This window comes from Schistocerca serialis, chromosome 5 (assembly GCF_023864345.2).
Source record: "Schistocerca serialis cubense isolate TAMUIC-IGC-003099 chromosome 5, iqSchSeri2.2, whole genome shotgun sequence".
Lineage (NCBI taxonomy): Eukaryota > Metazoa > Arthropoda > Insecta > Orthoptera > Acrididae > Schistocerca > Schistocerca serialis.
The window spans coordinates 32563406-32588959 of NC_064642.1; the positions used below are offsets into that span (position 1 = coordinate 32563406).

At 46.4% G+C, this 25554-nt stretch overlaps 1 protein-coding gene across 1 annotated transcript in view; it reads right to left on the bottom strand.

Moving 5' to 3' along the window:
- LOC126481726 (muscle M-line assembly protein unc-89-like) overlaps window positions 1–25554 on the bottom strand; it is a 1115867-nt gene that overhangs the window by 461358 nt on the left and 628955 nt on the right. Inside the window, exon 37 of the mRNA XM_050105679.1 lies at window positions 22971–23244. Coding sequence (XP_049961636.1) covers window positions 22971–23244 — 274 coding nt within the window. The remainder of the gene's footprint in view (window positions 1–22970; window positions 23245–25554) is intronic.

Here is a 25554-nt window from a genome sequence, read left to right on the forward strand (position 1 = left end):
GACAATGGCCTAAGGAAACAAAAAAAGGCTTTTAATCAAATCACTTTTTCTACAGTTAAAGGAATATTTCGGAGAATATCAGGACGCAACACAGATAAAACAGCAAACGTGTTGCCATCACAGCGATGAGTACCTGATGATGCTCCGGTATGACAAGATAAACCGGTCAAAATATCTGACATAATGCGAGATCTGTGCCTATTGTATTTTGAGAGAATATGTGTTTCAGGAGAGACCGATGAGCTAAATTCTGTGAAGCCACTTACCAGAAAGCTGTGTGGTAAGTACGAACACACTCTCTGTGAGCGAGGTGGAATTTCGATAACACTAGGGACTAACTTGGATATTAAGAGGGAAGAGTGACCATACACTCACAGATCTGCAGATTAATACAACTTTCGACACGTCCGACGAATCTTACCTGACGCTTCTTACGCACGGGTATTATCGACCTAGCTTGCGACCTGGACCACGAAAAGTCAACTGCGAAGCGTGTTGGATGATCGTTAAGTGATTAAAAGTGTCTCGTCGAACACGTAATTTGCCACTGTTTCGGCCATTATGTAAGCAGAATTCACACTGTCCCTAGCCACTGTAGTCACCGTTTCCAGTATAGCTTTCTTCTACGCTGCGTTTCTTTTCCCGTCGCCGTTACCCGCCTAACGCATCTCTTCACGAAGATAACTAAACCTTACGTGAAGGTTGGTGGAACTTCCACTGTACGTCATTCGCACCCTGCACACTGATTCCTGGTGAATAACGGCGGTGGTCCTTGACAGTGGGTGTCCTATACGATAATACAAGATGGATTTCTTTCTTTACGCACTGTTTCTATTTTCCTGTAAATTCATTTCCTGGCATACTGTAGCTCCATTGCTGCTGTCACATTTCAGTGTTCTTTTCTCGCATGTTAATCTCCTCAACACATTACACAGAATCAAACTTAATCGCATTGTAAGTTAACACGGAAAGATCAAACGCAGCCGCTTTATTAGATTTGTGCTTCGTACATCTCAACTCATCGCGTTTACCCTAACTCGCTTTCAGACATTCTTAGACGCTGAGCTCAATCTAAAGATGAGGAGAACTTAAATGAAAGATTTTCTTAGACGCTGCTCTAAATCTGAAGATGAGGAGAATTTAAATGACATATTTTCTTATACGCTGATCTAAATCTAAAGATGTCGAGAACTTAACGAGATACTGAAGCCCAAACTGCTTCACGTTAAGGTGCTATCATGTTTGCAAGAATTCTTTATTGGTAGACTCCTTCGTTCTGTCTCACAACTGAAGAAAGACTGTGATAACTGTAAGTAGAACTGCTCTTGCATTTTCCGTTAAAAAGAAGATCCTGTACATGATAATTTTCACAGTTCCACGATTCCTACACCATTAGGCTATTAAGGGAAAATCGGTCTCTGCGTTACACAGCGCAGTGAGTAAGGAGCGTTGTTAATTTCTCCACCGTTTTATTCAGCTGATAATTACTTGCGGGTCTATTAATCATCCGGCCCGACAACGCATACCAGATGCTAACGGAGATCAGAATACGCCGTGCGACTGCGTCCTCACGGCTGAGGGAAGATCTTACAAGCAACATATTTCAAATACACAAGGACGAATACTTCACATTGTCACACCAGAAACTTCAAATGTGGTGGTAAACTTTGGAAGAATAGTAAATCTATGGAAATGAAGTCATGTTTAATCAGAATGCGTGTCATACCGCACTATAGGAAAGAGATTTTAGCCGACTGTGGGCGTGCCTAAATTCGATTTTCTGACGTGAATAAACTTCTTCAAAATGTTCTTCTAGCCTGTTACAGTGCCAATGAGAACTTTCCATGCCAAAATGATACAGATATTTAAAAATTTAATCGAGTACCGTGGAGAACAACTCGTCACGGGTAAGTTGCTCGTGATGTTAGTATTCCACTATCTTCTTACTACTGCGATGGACGATTTCTTCTGGGCTTTTGGCTTTATTTTACGAAACTGCCACGTTTCCTAGGACATGACTGTAAGATTTCTTGTGAATTGCAATGTGAACTAATCGCAGCAACCGACTGTTCGATTAACTCGTCTAAATAATTAATGTGTACCGCTAGATTGTACCTAAAAGTTATGATTATCTTCATGATATTGTTTCACTGCTCATTTCTGGTTACGTAATGCGATCGTCACTTATGAAGAAAGGTTTGAATACTGTAAAGCTGTATCAAGCATCGTATTATTATAGTGTGATGTTTTAAAAGTTTTCAGACTATTCGAATATGGTACGAGCACTGTCAAAACACTGCGATCTTTAGAAAGTGACATTCCTTGTATGGAGTGCTGCCACGTTGCAGAGTCGAATAGTTCACCAATGTTTTGTGGTAATCGCTAAAACAATCAAGTGTTAAGTTTTCATAAAGACTGATAAGAGTTAACACCAACAAATAGAAAAGCCATTAAAGGATCCTTTCCGTATGTTTTCAGCAATTAAGGAGTGGACAGGTACATTTAAGTGTGGTCGTATGTCTACTGAAGAACCTGAGCGCTCAAAACTTCCTAAAAAATGTTCGATCGTCCAGACTGCAGTAAACATTTACAATGCGTCTTTAGCGATCGCTGACAGAAGTAAATCCACTGAAAACTCGAGACGTGGTATCCGCCACATATTATTCCGGATTCGGGTATGACAAACGTTTGCGCTTGATACTTACCATCAACTAACAACCCATTTCAATTAACGTTGAACAGAACTGTTAAGACTTATTTAAACTGAATTATAGTAAACTTCTTTGACGTTTCACAACAGCAATGAAACATCGATTAATCGGGCCAGAGACGAAAATAATGACAAATCAGAAGGTACTCCAAAGACAGAAAAAAATGTATAATGTTCATAAAAGTTATGGATAATGTCTTATAGGATTGTCAGGTGTGGCGCTCAGACTACCTCCAACTAGCAGAACCGTCACCGGGTGCTTCAGCACTGTACAAATTCAAGATGTTATTAAAGGCAAACGTGCGAAACTTCAAAAACCTTCAGTCACATGACCCCGCCTCTCTCCCACGCCTCCTGACTGGTTATTGAGAGGAAGCTCGATTACGCCCTCCTGCCTTTTTTGTCACATTTTAAAGAGAAACAAAAATGTAATTACCACTGTTAATTTGTAGGGAATCACGTTGAGACTGCCAACTGGGATTGTACATATTTTTCAACCTGGGTGTACGAGTACGCTCTCGAGGAGAAACAGCAAACCTAGGCACCTACTCTGCCTTTATCCCCGTTCACTATCCTGACAGAAGTAGTTTAGAGGGAATAAAAACAGAGGAATAAGAAGCGGAAGAAGAAGAGAATCGAACATTGTTTTCATGTTAATTCTCGAGGATTGGAACGAAGCATAAGTCTCTCACTCAGTAACGCTACCCACGGTATTAGTCAGGATGGAGGCAAGTCTGATCTCTCGTGTTCTTTGCTGAAATTTCGAAACACTTGGAGAGAAACGGACGTGTGATAAGTTCGGCGGTTCCTCCTCGTTAAAAACCAATACTTCTAGATGGTGTTCAAATCATATACAGCAAGGTCATTTTTCAGTATTAAATGAAATGCTTTCTTCTGAAAAACTTCATCGGTTGAACAGACGAATTTTTAATAAAGAAAAGCAGCTTTTGTAAAAAAAGGATACAAATTTACTTATTTTTAGGGTTCTATACACCAGTCGGTAAAAACGCAACAATTGTGGCATCATTTTGTTGTCGGTCTTCCTGTATGTCCGTCTGTTAAGACCCTTTTTTCTCAAGAATGCTTAGAGATATTAAGTTGAAAAGTATACAGCTCTACCAAACCTTCTCGGTGTAAAATAAATTTAAGCTTCTAGCTCACTGCAATCAAAATATACACCCATTTATGTCATACATTTTGATAATCTCAGACGCATTCATCAAAACTTACAGACGAACTATCTATAATATACAGAGCGATAATTATTGAACTAAATGAAATAAAATGGTCACAACCTCTGAACGGTTTCCGTTAGGGTGTTCAAGCTGCACGGTTGGCCGCGGAGAATGAGGGGAGTTGTTGTCGTCAGACATTTGCACGTGAAAATGTCACGGTACAGCGTGCCTGAGCGTATAGCGCTTGTGAAGGCCTACTATATGAGCACTTACAGACCAACTGTGGCTCAAACGAAGTTCACTATCGAGTTCAAGCTGAAGACCAACGGTCCAAGTGTGCTAACGGTCAAGAATTTGATTCGCAAGTTTGAGAGAACGGGTAGTGTTCGTCATGACAGTGTTGGCAAAGTCGATCGTGAAAGAAGGGTGAGAACGCCTGAAAACATCGAGAAGACACGTACTGTGTTTCAAACAAGCCCCAGTAAGTCCATCAGACCAGCTGCACAATAGGTGAGAATCAACCGAGTGACACTGTGACAATTTGTTGTTGAACCCCAGCACATCTTCGCATACAAAATTCAGACCAATCAGCCACTATCCCCCGGGCAATGGAACAGAGTTTTGTTTCCCCAACACTATTGTCCACAGAATTTGCGAACAGGACTTTGACGTGAATATGGTTTGGTTTAGCGACGAAGAGCCTTTCATTAAGATGGGTTCGTCAATAAGCAAAATTTGGAAGACTGAGAACCCGAATTTCGCGATCGAGAAGTCTCTTCATCCTCATCGGATGACTTTGTGGTATGCAGTATCCAGTCACGGAATGATCGCTACTATTCCTTGATGGCACAGTGACTGCCGAGCGGTACGTGAAGGCTTTGGAGGATGACTTTATCCCCATTATCCAAATTGACCCTGATTTCGACAAGAGGAGGTTCATGAAAGACAGAGCTCGACCCCATGGAAGTAGGAGAGTGCTTGATGTCCTGGAGGACCGCATTCTGCCTCTGGGGTACCAAGAGGCCACTGGCATAGGCCTCGATTGGCCGCCATGGCTAAACACATGCGACCTTTTTTGTTGGGCTATATTGAAGACAGGGTGTACAGAAATAACCCCAAAGCCATTGCTGAACTGAAAACAGCCATTGAGGAGGTGATCGACAGCATCGGTGTCCCGAAACTTCAGCGGGTCACGCAGAATTTCGCTGTTCGTGTGCCCCACATCATCGCGAATGATGGCACACATATCGAAAACGTCATAACCGAAATCCCAAAATCTGTAGTGACTTTTACATGTTGAATAAAGAGTTTGCACACCGTACTTTGTAGCTGATTTACGTTTTTTTATATAGTTCAATAGCTGTCACCTTGTACATAATTAAGTTTCAGCTGCTGAGAATTTTTCCGGGTTGTATGGCCGTGCTCCATGGAACTCTTCAATCACTGGCGTTTCGTCCAAGGCTACGTTGGACATCTTCGGAGGTGCTCCTGGTGGTGCTGAGTTTTGACGACTGGCGGTCGTACGTCGAAGAGCGGCCTAAATACTGTGGGAAGTGGGCGTGGTCTGGATTTCACGTGATAGATTGTCAGAGATAAAATTTTTAACTATCGATTATAGTAAGTCAAAGATAAAAACTTTTCACCGATTCTGTAGCACCACAGTCCATATATCACTACGTTTCATGGCTTCTTCTCTTCTATTAAAATTATACCCATTACCGTGGGGATAATTTTAATAGAAACAAGAAATGGGGATAATTATCCTCATTATCATGGGGATAATTTTAATATAAAAGAAGAAGCCATGAAACTTAGTGATATATAGACTGTAGCTATACAGAATCGATGAGAAGTTTTTATCTTTGACGTACTATAATCGATAGTTAAAAATTTTATCTCTGATAAAGTTTGTCTCAGCTATCACGTGAAATCCAGAGCACGCCCACTTCCCACACTATTTAGGGCGCTCTCCGACGTACGACCGTCAGTCGGCAAGATTCAGCACAACCAGGAGCACCTCCGAAGATGTCCAACGTAGCCTTGGATGAAACGTCAGTGATTGAAGAGTTCCATGGACCCCGGCCATACAACCCAGAAAAATTCTCAGCAGCTGAAACATCCGGTCGTGAAAGCTTCATTGTATGATCTACATCTGCATCTACATCTACATCCATACTCCGCAAGCCACCTGACGGTGTGTGGCGGAGGGTACCTTGAGTAACTCTATCGGTTCTCCCTTCTATTCCAGTCTCGTATTGTTCGTGGAAAGAAGGATTGTCGGTATGCCTCGGTGTGGGCTCTAATCTCTCTGATTTTATCCTCATGGTCCCTTCACGAGATATACGTAGGAGGGATCAATATACTGCTTGTCTCCTCAGTGAAGGTATGTTCTCGAAACTTCAACAAACGCCCGTACCGAGCTACTGAGCGTCTCTCCTGCAGAGTCGTTCACTGGAGTTTCCCTATCATCTCCGTAACACTTTCGCGATTACTAAATGACTCTGTAACGAAGCGCGCTGCTCTCCGTTGGATCTTTTCTATCTCTTCTATCAACCCTATCTGGTACGGATCCCACACTGCTGAGCAGTATTCAAGCAATGGGCGAAGAAGCGTACTGTAACCTACTTCCTTTGTTTTCAGATTGCATTTCCTTAGGATTCTTCCAACGAATCTAAGACTGGCATCTGCTTTACCGACGATCAACTTTATATGATAATTCCATTTTAAATCACTCCTAATGCGTACTCGCAGATAATTTATGGAATTAACTGCTTCCAGTTGCTGACCTGCTATACTGTAGCTAAATGATAGAGGATCTTTCTTTCTATGTATTCGCAGGACATTACACTTGTCTGCATTGAGATTAAATTGCCATTCTCTGCACCATGCGTCAATTCGCTGCAGATCCTCCTGCATTTCAGTACAACTTTCCATTGTTACAACCTCTCGATATACTACAGCATCATCCGCAAAAAGCCTCAGTGAACTTCCGATGTCATCCACAAGGTCAGAAAATGGTTCCAATAGCTCTGAGCACTATGGGACTTAACATGTGAGGTCATCAGTCCCCTAGAACTTAGACCTACTTAAACCTAACTAACCTAAGGACATCACATACATTCATGCCCGAGGCAGGATTCGAACCTGCGACCGTAGCAGTCACGCGGCTCCGGACTGAGCGCCTAGAACCACTAGACCACCGCGGCCGGCCCACGAGGTCATTTATATATATTGTGAATGGCTACGGTCCTACGACACTCCCTGCGGCACACCTGAATTCACTCTTGCCTCGGAAGACTTCTCTCCATTGAGAATGACACGCTACGTTCTGTTATCTAGGAACTCTTCAATCCAATCACATAACTGGTCTGATAGTCCATATGCACTTGTTCATTAAACGACTGTGGGGAACTGTATCGAACGCCTTGCGGAAGTCAAGAAACACGGCATCTACCTGTGAACCCGTGTCTATGGCCCTCTGAGTCTCGTGAAGGAATAGCGCGAGCTGGGTTTCACACGATCGTCTTTTTCGAAACCCATGCTGATTCCTACAGAGTAGATTTCTAGTCTCCAGAAAAGTCATTAAGTTTGTAAGAATTTGGTTTTTTAAGTATGTTTCACTAGTAATAGGGATAGAGGCACGGAAATATATTTACGTCTTTTTCTGGTTAGTGGTCTGCAACAAATTATGTTTACGCAGACTGTGAACTAACTTGATAAGAATCGTGCGAATTAACCACGGAAAATTGAGTTAATTATTTAGTTACGTTGTGGGAATCGCGAATTCTGTTCTGATCGCGCTATTTCTGTCCCAGATTTGTACCGGATCACTAATGAAGTCTCGCTGCAATTTGAGCTGGCATACGCATCCACTAAACCAGTTTATTTCGGGGAGTTGAGCAGGGTCTGTAGGTTATCAATACACAGTTTTTAGCAACGGGACGATAGAGCTGGTGAGACAGCTGCACTGAAGGGCAGGACGATATCTGTACTGAAATAGGTCCACAGCGACCTCGACGCTACCTTCTTTTCACATGGAAAGCGCGTGAGTGCCCACTGCGGGGCGCATAATTCGCTATTAATTCGGGCGTAACGACATTTAGGGATTAATTGCTCGATGCGGCGATTAATCACGGCGTAGCAACGCAGCGACGGGCGTAACGCAATTAGGAGCCGGCCAGTGTGGGCGCGGCGACCGGACGGCGTACCACCCGGCGTGCAGTCAGTCACCCGGCTGCACAAGGGCGGCAGCGGCGAACGTACGCGCCCGCGGTCTTCACGTGACCCCGCTCCACGAGGTCGTGTTCACCGTAGCCACTGGCGACACCTCACGTCGCTAGGCAGCAGCTACTGCAAAGCATGACCGCCTCGGAATAGCGCATATGAGAATCCGATCGAGTCACTTGTGTACTGGCTCCTTAACAAACACAGAGAAGAGACAAAGAAACAGGTACACCTGCCAAATATCGTGTAGGGCCCCCACGAGCACGTAGAATTGCCACAACACGGCGTGGCATGGACTCGACTAATGTCTGAAGTAGTACTGGAGGGAACTGACACCATGAATCCTGCGGGTTTGTCCATAAATCCGTAAGATTACGAGGGGGTGGAGATCTCTTCTGAACAGCACGTTGCAAGGCATCCCAGATATGCTCAATAATGTCCACGTCTGGGGAGTTTCGTGGCCAGCGGAAGTGCTTAAACTCAGAAGAGTGTCAGGTTACCTTCAATTCGGAAAGTGGGTGCACTCAGCGACTGTTATGAGACTTGTAAATTATAGAGTGCAGCAGTCAGTCGTCCTTTCATAGATTTTATTACGGAAATCCAGATTTCGGTTAGTAGCTAGTCATTCTCAATACACTATTTTTATAGTGCATTGAGAATGGCTAGCTACTAGCCGAAATCTGTATTTGCTTAATAAAATGTGAAAAAGGACGACTAATTGCTGTGCTCTATAATTTATAAGTCAGAAGAGTGTTCCTGAAGCCACTCTGTAGCAATTCTGGACGTGCGGGATGTCGCATTGTCTTGCTGGAATTTCCCAAGTCCGGTGCAACGCACAGTTGACATGAGTGGATGCAGTTGATCAGATAGGATGCTTACGTACGTGTCACCTGTCAGAGTCGAATGTAGATGTATCAGGGGTCACATATCACTCCAACTGGACACGCCCCACACCATTACAGAGCCTCCACCAGCTTGAACAGTCCCCTGCTGACATGCAGGGCCCATGGATTCATGAGGTTGTCTCCACACCCGTACACGTCCATCCGTTCGATACAGTTTGAAACGAGACTCGTCCGACCAGGGAACATTTTTCCAGTCATCAACAGTCCAATGTCGGTGTTGACGTTCACAGGCGAGGCGTAAAGCTTTGTGTCTTAGCCACACAATATTTCTTTCCAGGTAGTAATTAATGTGTGTAGCAAGTTTGGTTGAAATCGGTTCTGTAGTTTAGGAGGATGTGTGAATTCGTTTTTTAGTATGTATGGATTTGGTATAAGTCTGTCAGTTGCCGGCGATACTATTTCTTCGAATTTAAGCCACACAGCGTCTACACTTAAACGTTCTGGAAGGAGTGGAGCTGCCTGTTAGGAAGGCGTCAAGCGAACTTTTATCTGCTTTTCAAAACAGATGTGTTTTGCGTTTGTGTTTGCTAGCCTCGACACACCACTCGACTATCACGACTTTTGTCGGCGGCAGGAGCTTACGTGACCGCCTAACACCATTTCCACACCATCTGCAGCTCTCTGTATGTCCATCTTTTCGAATCCTGACTTGGGCATGGTTGTGTGTGATGTCCTTAGGTTAGTTAGGTTCAAGTAGTTCTAAGTTCTAGGGGACTGCTGACCACAGCAGTTAAGTCCCATAGTGCTCAGAGCCATTTGAACCATTTGAACCATCCATCTTTTCAGATATGGTTGCGGGAATCGATTGTTCAGTACAATATGTCAAATCAAACACCTTTCAGCCGTCTAATTTCCAAACTGTTGTTTTATTGGGCTACCGGTTTCGGCGATTTACTACGCCATCTTCAGACCCCCTGACCGAGATGTAGGATGATTTCCGGTTCCGATCGAAATAGGGGCCAGCATTCACGGACAGTTGGCAGATGATTGTAGAAGTGACCATTGTATCAGGCAGTAATCTACAGGTACCACGTTGGTCAGGGGGCCTGAAGAGGGGAGTGGTAAATCGCCGAAACTGGTAGCTCAATAAAATAACAATTTGGAAATCAGACAGCTGAAAGGTGTTTGATTCGACATTCCATCTGCAGCTCTCCGCAGCGAGGAGTGTGCTAACTGACATTTTGTCCTGGAAGCTTTGAATCAACTAGACTGATACTAAATACATGTAGTTCCAGATTCAGAGATGAAACTACGCTCGAGAGAAACAGCTGACTCAGACGCTAGTAAGAAAGTCTGGAGAGTTATGAAAGAGCGGATTGCAAGAGTCAGCATACGACGAGATCCGACAGAGGAGCAAATGAAGACAGGCGTCTGTTATTGATTGCGTCCGCTCGCACGTCGGAAACCGGACCGGGTGAAGCGTGTGTCCTCCCACTGCCGTGACAGTTTTGACACTTTGGCGGTCCGCAGCGCAGCACCGGCCGGCCGCCGCTCGCCGCACCACGCCGCCCCTCCCCGCCGCTCGCCGCCCCCAGCCGCCCCTCGCCGCCACTCGCCGCCCCCCAGCCGCCCTCGCCGCCGCTCGCCGCCCCTCGCCACCGCTCGCCGCCCCCCAGCCGCCCCTCGACGCCCCTCACCACCGCTCGACGCCCCCCGCTGCTCAGCGCCGCCCCTCGCCGCTCCCGGCTGCCGGCTATCGGCGGCCTCCTACGCCCGGCGTGTCGGCTGACAGGCGCCGGCCAGTCCCGCATACTGATGAACGTTCTTTACGAGAGCCGCGACGGGCCGCCAGCTAATTCGCACCCACGCTCTGTGCGGCCCCGAGCGCGCCCCGCGAGCTTTCGGTTTCTCTTTTCGGAGCTCCGCTTTATGCGTGGAACATTCTGTGGGGCGATACAGATGAAGGCGGATCAGGCGATGCGGGTGAACTCGGGCGAGGACAGCCGGGCGACGGCCAGTGGGACGCGTAGAGGCAGAGGGGGCGTGGGACTGGACTGCCAGAGGAAGGGGCGTGGCCACCTGCAGGGCGGAGGGGCTGACAGCAAGAAGGGCAGCGCCGTAGTAAAAAAGGAAATATGATGATAGTAACTGTCCTTGAACGAACAGATACCATTGATGACCGTGCAGCTTCTCTACAATGAATGATAATTAATTGAAACCCTCACCTGCTGACAGGTGTTGTTGACATACCTTGATGGGGACAGCTGAAAATGTGTGCCCCGATCGGGACTCGAACCCGGGATCTCCTGATTACATGGCAGACGCTCTATCCTCTTTTTTTTTTCGATATAGTTAGTTGCGTTTGGTCTGGGCGGACGTCACAAGACATCCGTTCAAGTTGATCGTTGATTCCTTGACTCAGTTTTTTTTTTTAATTACAGAGAGCACGTAGTCTTCTGTTTGAACACGCTGAGCTACCATGCCGGCTTAAAAAAATGTTCAAATGTGTGTGAAATCTTATGGGACTTAGCTGCTAAGGTCATCAGTCCCTAAGCTTACACACTACTTAACATAAATTATCCTAAGGACAAACACACACACCCATGCCGGAGAGAGGACTCAAACCTCTCTCAGGACCAGAGAAAACTGAGGATGTGTTAGATGACAAACAGTTTTCTTTAGGAAAGGTCGTGTGACTAGGGCCTTCCGTCGTGTAGACCGTTCACCAGGTGCAAGTCTTTCGATTTGACGGGACTTCGGCGACTTGCGCGTCGATGGAAAATAAATGATGATGATTAGGACAACACAACAGCCACTCCCTGAGCATTTTCTTCGCTTTTGTTCGTTGCATCTGCTCGTGGAGGACGTCGTAAGACATCAGTTTAAGTTCGTTGTTGATCGATTAACTTAGTTTTTTTATGACAGAGGGCACGTAACCCTCTGACCGAACACACTGAGCTACCGTGCCGGCTAATCCATCTGAGCCACCGAGGACACAGATGAATAGTGCGACTGCAGGGACTTATCCCCTGCACCCACATTCCCAACTGTCCACAATCTACATACGTAATAGATACTTTGCCCATCCACTCGTTACTCGCGCGCACTTCATATATCTTCATATATATAGTTAAGTGGCTACCCGGCCATTGAACTTCGTCTGTGCGAGTGCGCACAGGTTGCCCGAACTCTTACGGGAATCGTCAACTTAAGTAGGCGCGAGTAACGAGTGGATGGGCAAAGTATCTATTAGGAACATTACGTATGTTGATTGTGGACAGTTGGGAGTGTGGGTCTCACGGGAAGCGTGCAGGGGATAAGTCTCTGCAGTCCGCTATTTATCTGTGTCTTCAGTGGCTCAGATGGATAGAGCGTCTTCCATGTAAGCAGGTGATCTCGGGTTCGAGTCCCGGTCGGGGCACACATTTTCAGCTGTCCCCATCAAGGTATGTCAACAACACCTGTCGGCAGCTGAGGGTTTCAATTAATTATCATTTAAAAAATGAAATGATCCTGTGGCATTCATGGCCGGGAGTTTCCATCCGGTGAAATTCGGCGCCGAAGTCCCATTTCACACGACACCGCATTGCGTGATTAGCGTGTCGGTAATGATGAAATGATGATGAAGTCAACACAACGTCCAGTCCACGAGAGGAGAAAATCTCTAACTCGGCCGGGAATCGGACCCGGGCCCGCTGCCTGGCAGGCAAAAATGTTACCAATCAGCTAAGCAGGCGGACGGTCGCCATAGTAAATCTCACTACAGCTACTGTTACCAGCAGGAAGGGAGGGCTAAATAATGGAATGATCTGAATACCGTCAGTAATGTGTCACAAAATGTATGAGGATGCCTACCTGATACTGCAGTAAAAATCGGTCCTAGGTTTTGCTTACGCAGTGAGAATTAGTAGCACCTGTTCCACCGGTTATCCTAACGAAGCCCTCCGCTCGTTCAACAAATTGTTATTTGCGTACCGGAAGATTTCGCGTCTTTTATTATCCCGTTTAAGTCCAACGCTTCTCGACACTACAAGTCCATTTCGAACGACTGCTCTGAAGTTTTAGAAGTAAGATGTACATCTACATCTACATCTACATCTACATTTATACTCCGCAAGCCACCCAACGGTGTGTGGTGGAGGGCACTTTACGTGCCACTGTCATTACCTCCCTTTCCTGTTCCAGTCGCGTACGGTTCGCGGGAAGAACGACTGCCGCAAAGCGTCCGTGGGCGCTCTAATCTCTCTAATTTTACATTCGTGATCTCCTCGGGAGGTGTAAGTAGGGGGAAGCAATATATTCGATACCTCATCCAGAAACGCACCCTCTCGAAACCTGGACAGCAAGCTACACCGCGATGCAGAGCGCCTCTCTTGCAGAGTCTACCACTTGAGTTTGCTAAACATCTACACAACGATTACCAGATAACCCTGTGACGAAACGCGTCGCATTTCTTTGGATCTTCTCTATCTCCTGTGTCAACCGGATCTGGTACAGATCCCACACTGATGAGCAATACTCAAGTATAGGTCGAACGAGTGTTTTGTAAGCCACCTCCTTTGTTGATAGACTACATTTTCTAAGGACTCTCCCAATGAATCTCAACCTGGCACCCGCCTTACCAACAATTAATTTTATATGATCATTCCACTTCAAATCGTTCCGCACGCATACTCCCAGATATTTTACAGAAGTAACTGCTATCAGTGTTTGTTCCGCTATCATATAATCATACAATAAAGGATCCTTCTTTCTATGTATTCGCAATTCATTACATTTGTCTATGTTAAGGGTCAGTTGCCACTCCCTGCACCAAGTGCCTATCTGCTGCAGATCTCCCTGCATTTCGCTGCAATTTTCTAATGCTGCAACTTTTCTGTATACTACAGCATCAGCCGCGAAAAGCCGCATGGAACTTCCGACACTACAGACATGTACAGAAAGGAATTGACAGTGCTGACTGGAATACATTCTTTGGTATGATGATGGTTCTTGTTGATGTTGTTGTTGTGGTCTTCAGTCCTGAGACTGGTTTGATGCAGCTACTCTATCGTGTGCAAGCTGCTTCATCTCCCAGTACCTACTGCAACCAGCATCCTTCTAAATCTGCTTAGTGTATTCATCTCTTGGTCTCCCTCTACGATTTTTACCCTCCACGCATCCCTCCAGTACTAAATTCGTGGTCCCATGATGCTTCAGAATGTGTCCTACCAACCGATCTTTTCTTCTAGTCACGTTGTACCACAGATTTCTCTTCTCCTCAATTCTATTCAGTACCGCCTCTTTAGTTACGTCACGATAAAGGTAGCATCAACAAAATACAGGGCCCGAAATGTTATATACGGCCTGTGAAGAAACATACTTCAAGTTAAAGGACATGAAAGGGAGGGAATGGTTGAAAAAGTACTAAGACAGGGCTGGAGCCTACTGTGGATGGTGGTCAATCCGTACATTGAACACCCAGTAATGGAAACCAACAACAAGTGCACCTATATCCGGCGGCAACTCGTGGGGACGGGGGGGGGGGGGGAGGGGGGCGGGAGACCGTAGCTCCTACCTGGCTCCCAGGGAAAGGAAAAAGAAATGTAGCCGGCTGTTTTTCTTTCAGGGAAATGAAGTCGGCGTTACGCACGTTTTCAACAGGATCGCAACTGAAACTTTTTTATGGCTACTTACAGGTCGCCATTCTTAAAAAGACAAATTTGTTGAAATCAAAAATAAATTTAAATATTTTTATTTGTCTGGAGTGTAACACGTTAGGGACTGAAACGTAGACGATAAACGGTTCAGACGAGAAAAGAGTAGAAGTTTCAGAAATGTTGTATCTCTGAATAATTCTGAAGATTAGACGGGTAGGTCGTACAATTGAGGAAGATGCACTTAATCGAATTGATAAGAAAGGGAATTTATGCCGCAACTTGACTGAAATGAGGGATGTGTTCACAGGAACATCCTGAAATATCAAGGACTCGTCAATTTGGTAACAGGGGGTAAAAGTCATAGAGGGAGACCAAGGCCGGAATACGGTACGGAGGTTCAAATGGATGTAGTCTGCAGCAGTTTTTCAGAGACGAAGGGTTATTCAGAGATGAAGAAAACTTGCACAGCATAGAATAGAGCAGACAGCTGCATAAAACACCAGTCGCCGGACTGAAGACCACAAGAACAACAAGTGCGGACTTCCGTACTCCGGACAGCCTCCGGCAGTTGGCCACTGGAAGCTTCTGGCAGTGCCGCCAGCTACCAGAGATCATTTTCCGCTGAATGCGGAAGAGCATCGGCAGTATTGCTCAGTGCGCAGCCCCGACTGTGGAGGCGAGATCTGTTTGTCGGCAGATCCCTGAGAACGCTCACCGGCCAGCGTGTTTCTCAACGCTGAACACTCTGATGTGGAAGCCAGAAGTAGCTGAGGAATTGTGGCCCACACAGCAGGCAGACAGACGTAGCCGGCGAGGGGTCATTCATGCCTATGGCCGCTACTCGTCAAGTAACTGGCAGAATGCGTAGCTTCAAGAAATCGGTAACTCTGTTCGTGATAACCAAAAGAAACTGAATGCACATTCGAGAGCAGAAAAGCCGAAACTTTTGCTACTACAGTCTGGTTGCTATTGGCATCGTACGCTTCAGCCACACAGTCCGATATACCGTTAAGTTCTCAGTTCTGTCTTCGGTTTTCATAATGAGGGACTTCATGTCATTTGCCGCACCTTTAAACAACACAGTTCTATGTATTTGAGTTAGTTTTTCGTGCAATAAATTATTCTTTCAATAACATTAATAACACATTGCATTTGCGTGGCTTTTTTCGTTTACACCATTTTACACGCTACCCTGTAATTGTAAGGAAACTTCTGGGTAGAAACAAATTAATATCTTCGCTTCTCTTACTCTCACATCGCCGCTTCACAGTGAAATGGATATCTTATTTCTATTTATTATGATTATTATAAATGAAGTAACTCGCTGGAAGTAAATGGACGATTTTGCAATTAATTTCCGAAGTAAGATTCGGGTAGGTTAAAACGGACACAGGAGAACCAGAAGTAATTATGCGATAAATATGTGGCATCAACGCAAACCTGGAACGCACAAGATAAGATTGAAAATTCGTGGATATATCAAACAGCCTGGGCTGTGATAGCTTATACAGGGTTATTACAAATGATTGAAGCGATTTCACAGCTCTACAATAACTTTATTATTTGAGATATTTTCACAATGCTTTGCACACACATACAAAACCTCAAAAAGTTTTTTTAGGCATTCACAAATGTTCGATACGTGCCCCTTTAGTGATTCGGCAGACATCAAGTCGATAATCAAGTTCCTCCCACACTCAGCGCAGCATGTCCCCATCAATGAGTTCGAAAGCATCGTTGATGCGAGCTCGCAGTTCTGGCACGTTTCTTGGTAGAGGAGGTTTAAACACTGAATCTTTCACATAACCCCACAGAAGGAAATCGCATGGGGTTAAGTCGGGAGAGCGTGGAGGCCATGACATGAATTGTTGATCATGATCTCCACCACGACCGATCCATCGGTTTTCCAATCTCCTGTTTAAGAAATGCTTCTGCTTTAGCCTTTTCCGTAAGATTTTCCAAACCGTCGGCGGTGGTACGTTTAGCTCCCTGCTTGCTTTATTCGTCGACTTCCGCGGGCTACGCGTGAAACTTGCCCGCACGCGTTCAACCGTTTCTTCGCTCACTGCAGGCCGACCCGTTGATTTCCCCTTAACAGAGGCATCCAGAAGCTTTAAACTGCGCATACCATCGCCGAATGGAGTTAGCAGTTGGTGGATCTTTGTTGAACTTCGTCCTGAAGTGTCGTTGCACTGTTATGACTGACTGATGTGAGTGCATTTCAAGCACGACATACGCTTTCTCGGCTCCTGTCGTCATTTTGTCTCACTGCACTCTCGAGCGCTCTGGCGGCAGAAACCTGAAGTGCGGCTTCAGCCGAACAAAACTTTATGAGTTTTTCTACGTATCTGTAATGTGTCGTGACCATATGTCAATGAATGGAGCTACAGTGAATTTATGAAATCGCTTCAATCATTTGTAATAGCCCTGTACGTCTACCAGAGTGGAACCACATTGGCAATATGATTTAAAGAATGTACATATACCAATAACAGGACAGGAGTTGGAAAATACATGAAAATAGATAAAAAAGTGTTTCACAAGTATTAGTAATAAGAAGAAAATATCGCAAAAAGCACAGAAAGGGAGATATCGTGATGTTTTAGGAGAGATACAGATAAAGGGTGACAATTATTGAGCTGTATGAAATAAAATCGTCATAACTTCTGAAAGGTTTGCGTTAGGACGTGTAAACTGAACGGTTGGCCGCGGGGCATGATCGGAAATAATATGCGTTGTATGGTTTGGCTTAGCGGCGATGCCCACTTTCACTTGGATAGGTTCGTCAATAAGAAAAATTGGTTCATTTGGGCGACTGAGAATCCGACTTTCGCAATCGAGAAGTCTCTTCATCCTCAACGGGCGACTGTGTGGTACGCAATTTCCAGTCGCGAAATAGTCGGTACGATATTTCATGATAACACGGTGACTACCGAAAGGTGCGTGAAAGTTTCGGAAGACGATTTCATCCGCATTATCCAAAGTGATCCTGATTTCGACAAGGTGTGGTTCATTCAAGATGGAGCTTGACGCAATGAAAGCAGGAGAGTATTTGATGTGCTGGAGGAGCACGCTGGTGACCGTATTCTAGCTCTGGGTTACCCACACGCCACTGGCATGGTCATCGATTGGCCGCCATATTCTCCGGGTATGAACACGTGCGACTCCTTTTTGTGGGGCTATACTAAAGACAAGGTGTACAGCGATAACCCCAAAACCATTGCTGAGCTGAAGACAGCCATTCAGGAGGTCATCGACAGCATCGATGGTCTGACAAGTCAGCGGGTCGTGCAGAATTTCGCTACTCGTCTGCGCCACACCATCGCCAATGATGGCAGGCATATCGAACATGTCATAACCTAAATCCGAATATCTGTACGTTTACACGTTGAATAAAGTGTGTGCACGCCGTAGTTTGTAACTAACTCACGTTTTTTTCATCTGATTCAATAACTCACAATGAGATTTTCACTCTGCAGCGGAGTGTGCGCTGATATGAAACTTCCTGGCAGATTAAAACTGTGTGCCCGACCGAGACTCGAACTCGGGACCTGTGCCTTTCGCGGGCAAGTGCTCTACCAGCTGAGCTACCGAAGCACGACTCACGCCCGGTACTCACAGCTTTACTTCTGCCAGTACCTCGTCTCCTACCAATAACTGTCACCCTGTACATAGCAATATAAAAAGGCGCTTCTTGAATGGGCAATGTCAGTTAGGACATGATTTCATTATGAATATTTTTCACGAGCTTTAACTTTTGTATTTTTCACCGCGTGTTCATTAAGAGGACAGGCGTGCACAAGTGTGTTCAGAACGATCTGCCAGCCTCGCTGCCTTCTGGCATCCAGACCGAGTGTCGGCAGTGTGGAGGTAGACGCCGTGCAGAAACGTGTCGCAGCGCATCGGCACACAAGTCTGCTGGTTCCCAGAAGACCGCCTGACGCGTGCAGTCTGGAACCAAGCTTCCGTCCTGCAGACCGGGGCGAGAGGCCGCAGCCAGCTCTGGAGGGACGCTGGAGACACAGGCGGCGAGCGAGGGCGGCCTCTGCCGGCTGCAATGAACTACTAACCGTCGCAATGACTTGGCGCCTGGTACTTTTACACTCCTGGAAATGGAAAAAAGAACACATTGACACCGGTGTGTCAGACCCACCATACTTGCTCCGGACACTGCGAGAGGGCTGTACAAGCAATGATCACACGCACGGCACAGCGGACACACCAGGAACCGCGGTGTTGGCCCTCGAATGGCGCTAGCTGCGCAGCATTTGTGCACCGCCGCCGTCAGTGTCAGCCAGTTTGCCGTGGCATACGGAGCTCCATCGCAGTCTTTAACACTGGTAGCATGCCGCGACAGCGTGGGCGTGAACCGTATGTGCAGTTGACGGACTTTGAGCGAGGGCGTATAGTGGGCATGCTGGAGGCCGGGTGGACGTACCGCCGAATTGCTCAACACGTGGGGCGTGAGGTCTCCACAGTACATCGATGTTGTCGCCAGTGGTCGGCGGAAGGTGCACGTACCCGTCGACCTGGGACCGGACCGCAGCGACGCACGGATGCACGCCAAGACCGTAGGATCCTACGCAGTGCCGTAGGAGACCGCACCGCTACTTCCCAGCAAATTAGGGACACTGTTGCTCCTGGGGCATCGGCGAGGACCATTCGCAACCGTCCCCATGAAGCTGGGCTACGGTCCTTCACACCATTAGGCCGTCTTCCGCTCAAGCCCCAACATCGTGCAGCCCGCCTCCAGTGGTGTCGCGACAGGCGTGAATGGAGGGACGAATGGAGACGTGTCGTCTTCAGCGATGAGAGTCGCTTCTGCCTTGGTGCCAATGATCGTCGTATGCGTGTTTGGCGCCGTGCAGGTGAGCGCCACAATCAGGACTGCATACGACCGAGGAACACAGGGCCAACACCCGGCATCATGGTGTGGGGAGCGATCTCCTACACTGGCCGTACACCACTGGTGATCGTCGAGGGGACACTGAATAGTGCACGGTACATCCAAACCGTCATCGAACCCATCGTTCTACCATTCCTAGACCGGCAAGGGAACTTGCTGTTCCAACAGGACAATGCACGTCCGCATGTATCCCGTGCCACCCAACGTGCTCTAGAAGGTGTAAGTCAACTACCCTGGCCAGCAAGATCTCCGGATCTGTCCCCCATTGAGCATGTTTGGGACTGGATGAAGCGTCGTCTCTCGCGGTCTGCACGTCCAGCACGAACGCTGGTCCAACTGAGGCGCCAGGTGGAAATGGCATGGCAAGCCGTTCCACAGGACTACATCCAGCATCTCTACGATCGTCTCCATGGGAGAATAGCAGCCTGCATTGCTGCGAAAGGTGGATATACACTGTACTAGTGCCGACATTGTGCATGCTCTGTTGCCTGTGTCTATGTGCCTGTGGTTCTGTCAGTGTGATCATGTGATGTATCTGACCCCAGGAATGTGTCAATAAAGTTTCCCCTTCCTGGGACAATGAATTGACGGTGTTCTTATTTCAATTTCCAGGAGTGTATATGGCTTTTGTTCTTTGTGGTGCCTTTTAATATGTCTTCAGCACATTTCCATAAACACTATATAGACTAAGTAGGAATAGACTATAATGATAGATAAATGATATGGGGCCTGTGCAAAAACGAGACAGCAGTTATCCGTGGACGGAGAAAACAAGAAGAGGTGCAGATACGGAAAGGTATCCGACAAGGTTGCGCACAATCCCCTGTTATCTTTAGCCTATATATTGAAGAGGCGGTGAAAAAAGTAAGGAAAAATTCACAGACTGGTGTAGTAATTCATGGCCAACGAATAGATAACATATGCCGATGATATAGCTGTCCTAGCTGAAAGTGTAGAAGATCTTATAGCCCTACTGAATAGAATGGATAAAGTTATGAGGGAAGAAGATAATATGATAATTGATAAAGCAAAAACAAAAGTAATGGCATGCGACAAAGAAGATCAAGTGAAAGTCCAAGTTCATGTAGGCAATGAACTGCTTGAACAAGTTGATAAATTTACTTATCTGGGCAGTAATATTACCAGGGATGGCAGGAGCAAGGCAGATGTGAGAAGTAGAATTGCTCAAGCAAAGGCTGCTTTTAACAAGAAGAAAAACATCTTACCATCCAAGAGCATCAACATTGAAATCAGGAAAAGATTTTTGAAATCATATGTGTGGAGTGTGGCATGCTATGGGTGTGAAACATGGACTCTCGGGACAGAGGAAGACCAGAAGCTAAATACTTTTGAAATGTGGTGCTATAGACGCATGCTCAAAATAAAATGTATCGACAAGATCACAAACGAAGTGGTTCTGGAAAGAGCTGGTGAGAAGAGAAGCTTCTGGAGTTTCATTGTTAAAAGAAGAGTGCAATTTACAGGCCATCTATTAAGACGTAAAGGACTTCTGAACACAATCACAGAGGGATATGCCGAGGGAAAAAGACCAAGAGGAAGACCACGACTGAGGTACATGGGTCAAATCGTGAAAGATGTGGGATGTAACACCTATAAAGAAATGAAGAGAAAAGCTGAAAGACGCACAGAATGGAGACAAGCTGCCAGTGGGTTGACCACTATAGAAGAAGAGAAGATATTTTCATGCACTTTAGTATATTATTACCACAAAATAGTTTTAATACTAACAATTCGACAGAAAAGAAACATCCAATAACTTCATATGGTATTGTATCAGGAAACCAGTTGGAATATCGTTCAAAAGTTTGTGTCTCTAGCTTCGTAGTAAACCAGTCTAATAGGAAAACTGCTGATTTTAAAGCTGACGATACTGTAAGATGATGTTTTGTTCGCTCTATGACAAACATCAGATGTGGTGCCGATATCAAACTATATTCGTAAGTATCGATCTAAATACTGTTGTTTTAATTGAATTACTTGGTAAGTAATTTTGCAGTCCTTTTTCATTAACCACAAGTTCGGTTTTAAAGCATGCTTCAACCTCATATTGGGTTTCCGCTAACTGGAAATGTACGGCTGTCCCGCGGTGCCGCAGAGCTGGTTAGAAGGCGCCGACGACACGGCGTGCAAATTGTACACTGTGCGGGTTGCAGCAGTGTGAGCCCCCGCAGTCCAGGTGACGCGGGATTTCGAACCCTGCAACTCAGCGGCGAGGCCGGCACAGGGCATCGGCAGCGCTCCAGCCATAGAGAGCCTGTATAGGGAGAGAGTGGCCAACCGGACGATACGGCGGCCATTTTTATGCCAAACTGCGGGCGGGACTTTTGAATGGCCAGTAGTGGAGTAGTGGAGTACACACTCACCGAATCAAAAGCACAAGACAATACGGCGAAATCATTCGTTAAATGCCTTTCTTTACAGCTATAATATACTCATAGTAGCCTATTACGTACAGCACAGGAAAACTTGATACAGTGGCTGTAAAAATTATTCGTTACTTGCATTTATCTCCTTTAAAGTTCGTTTACTAGACATATTGCAATGAAAGTAACGCAAATAAAAAAATATAGTGTATAGCATTTGTTTTGTATCGGAAGTGCATAACGCTAAAGATTTGACGTACCTGTATTACGTCAGATGAATGAAAGTCGTAAGCAATTGTTTACTTGTGACATGCAAAATGTGTGAGACGTATCAGTACTTCTTGTCACGTCTTCAAACTTTTTGCATGTCACAAGTAAACAACTGCTTACGACTATCTTTCATGTATACTGAATGTGGTGTCACCGCCAGACACCACACTTGCTAGGTGGTAGCTTTAAATCGGCCGCGGTCCATTAGTACATGTCGGACCCGCGTGTCGCCACTGTCAGTGATCGCAGACCGAGCGCCACCACACGGCAGGTCTCGAGAGACTTACTAGCACTCGCCCCAGCTGTACGGACGACGTAGCTAGCGATGCACACTGACGAAGCCTCGCTCATTTGCAGGGCAGATAGTTAGAATAGCCTTCAGCTACGTCAATGGCTACGACCTAGCAAGGCGCCATTAGCAGTATATTGTCTGAAACTATAGAGTCTCACTTGTGTCGTCAATAGCGATGTACCAAGGATGGATTAAAGTTAAGTATTCCAGAAGCTACGTACTTTTCTTTATAGCATTCATTACGTATCCTGTTTCAGACCTCACGCCATCCTGCGTGAGCTTATAGCGTGCATTTCGGTCTCCTCAAACCACACTGTGTCGGCACTTCTGTCGACACATCACTGAATACCTCTCGTAGATAACAAACGAAAAAGGTTACAAAAATCAGGTAATGTTAAATGTAGGCTACCGTAATAACAACTAAATATAACAAGAAAACTATCGTATCCCTTCTACCCCACAATAAGTACGCCTTACACTATCTACTAGGTCATTTATACATATTCTCCGGTGTGCAGTACTCACCACATGACGCCGACGGCGGGGTAGGCCTCGACCTGCGCGCGCAGGCGCAGCTCTCCGCCCTCGGGGACGGCGGCGGCTGCGGGCTCCAGCTCGAAGACGAAGTCGGGCGCGACGTAGGCGCGGATGCCCTTGTCGACGACGAGCGTGGCGCGGCAGGAGACGGCGCCGTGCGCGTTGCGCGCCGTCGCGCAGTACTCGCCAGAGTCCTCCAGCGCCGCGTGCGACAGCTCCAGCGTGTGGAAGCTGGCCTCGTCGCTCGTCATGGAGCGACGGTCTGCACCAGCCACCAGTACACACGTGTGCGAAATTAAAGCAGCAAACGGAAATACTGCAAGGCTGCTGTTATTTTGCCATGATACAGTATAAACAGGTGATACTAATGTAAAAAAAATGATTTGGGTGTGGGTGTGAAATCTTATGGGACTTAACTGCTGAGGTTATCCTAAGGACAAACACACACAGCCATGCCCGAGGGAGGACTCGAACCTCCACTGGGACGAGCCCCACAGTCCATGACTGCAGCGTCCTAGACCGCTCGGCTAATCCGGCGCGGCTGATACTAATGTACAAACACTGTAAAGAATGCGGTACGTAATCAACTGGAACATGCATGACGCTAGACAAAAAGTTCTTCGGTTTTTTCCAACTTCAAGGGTTTGCACACACATTCTGACGACTGCTTAATATGCTCAGCGTGGGACGTATGGCACCAATATAGGCCTGACAACGACGAGGGTTACTGGGAATGATGTCATCTTCCTGCAGAGCTGCTCATATGTCTTGGAGAGTGGTTGGTGGATGTTGACCTGGTGCAACCCGTCTTCCTAGTGCATCCCAGACATGGTGTATGGGAGTGAAATCGTGAGAACAAGTAGGCTACGCCATGTGTGCAATGTCTTATGTGAAACCTCGTGGCAGATTAAAACTGTGTGCCGGACCGAGACTCGAACTCGGGACCTTTGGTAGAGCACTTGGCCGCGTAAGGCAAAGATCCCGAGTTCGAGTCTCGGTCCGGCACACAGTTTTAATCCGACAGGAGGTTTCATATAAGCGCACACTCAACTGCAGAGTGACAATCTCATTCTGCAATATCTTATGTTTCCAAAAAAACACCTCATAGATCGACCATTATTGTTCATCAGTACAAAGTCTGGGCCAGCAGCACCTCGTGACAACCGCACATGAGGTCCGAACATGTCGTCACAATACCTGGCAGCAGTTAAACCTTGCCGATCCACCCACACAATTTCATGAAGAGGTGTTCGAGGGGTCAACAAAATCCCTGCCCACACCATTAGGGATCCTCCCCGATATCCGTCTCTTTCCACTATATTTGGGTTCCGAAATCGTGTTCCACGTGTCCCCGAGAAGCGAATCCGTCGAGAATTACTCTCCACACCAAATCGGGACTCATCTGTGAAAACAACATTGGCCCTATGTTTGACCACCCAGGTGGCGTGTTGACGGTTCCACTATAGAGATTCCCTTCTGTGAAGACACGCCAGAGATTAACAGACAACAAGCCTCCAACAATTAAGACCGCTCTGGTGAAGCCTTCTGTGCGCCGTTTGCCTCGATACAGCTCGTCCAGGGGTTGATGCGAGTTCGGTTGGCACTTCCAGTGCAGTTCTAAGGCGCTACCGTCGTGCCCTTAAGGCTAAATAACAGTCCACTCTTTTCGATATCATACGTGGTCGGCTCTGTCCTGGTCTCCGGAACATAGTTTCAGTCTCTATAAACTGCCGCCTCATCCGAGAAACAACAGAACGATTCACATTAAGCAACTGGGACACATCAGTTTGATACTCTCCCGCTTCCATTCTTCCTAAGGCCCTCCACGGCAGAGACTCCGTAGGCCACACTGCACCAGTCTGTGATTGTGTACACAGCGATTGTGGATGTGGGACTACCCGGCAAACATTACCCCGCTTGATAGGTACCCTGACGTCATTGTTGGCGCTGTTGTCCGTTGACTGGAAAGTCATCTTCTGTAAAGAATACGATCGTGCGGACTAACACACGGGACGGGAAAATAGCAGTTTATTGCTTTAATTTTGGACACCATTGTATTACACGTCTCCCAAACACCTACCAGTTAACATAGTGAACGCCGGTGTTTAGAACTCCTGGGTGAGAGCAGTGTTCGGTGCCTACAGACAATTTACTAACATCTGTGCGGATATCTTGCGAGATGAAACCAAATGAAGCTGGAAACTTCCGGGCACCTTAAGTCGACTCGAATCTGGGATCTTTTCCTCTCGTGGTCAAGTTACCTACCGGCTGAGCTATCCAAACACGACTCTCGTAATATTACTTCCTGCAGTACCTCTTCTACAACGTGCCAATCTCCACAGAAGTTCTCCTTCATACCATTCCAGATTACACACCTGCAAATAGAGATATTTCGGAGAAATGGAATAGCCAAGCTTTAGGGATTGTTTACAGAATGTATTTTTATTCTGCAGCCTAGTGTGCCCTTGTTTGAAACTTCCTGGCACATTAAAACTGACGGAATGGGATTCAAACTCTGAAGGTTTACCTTTTGTTATCACGGCTGAGCACGATCGGTCTTCACAGCTTTATT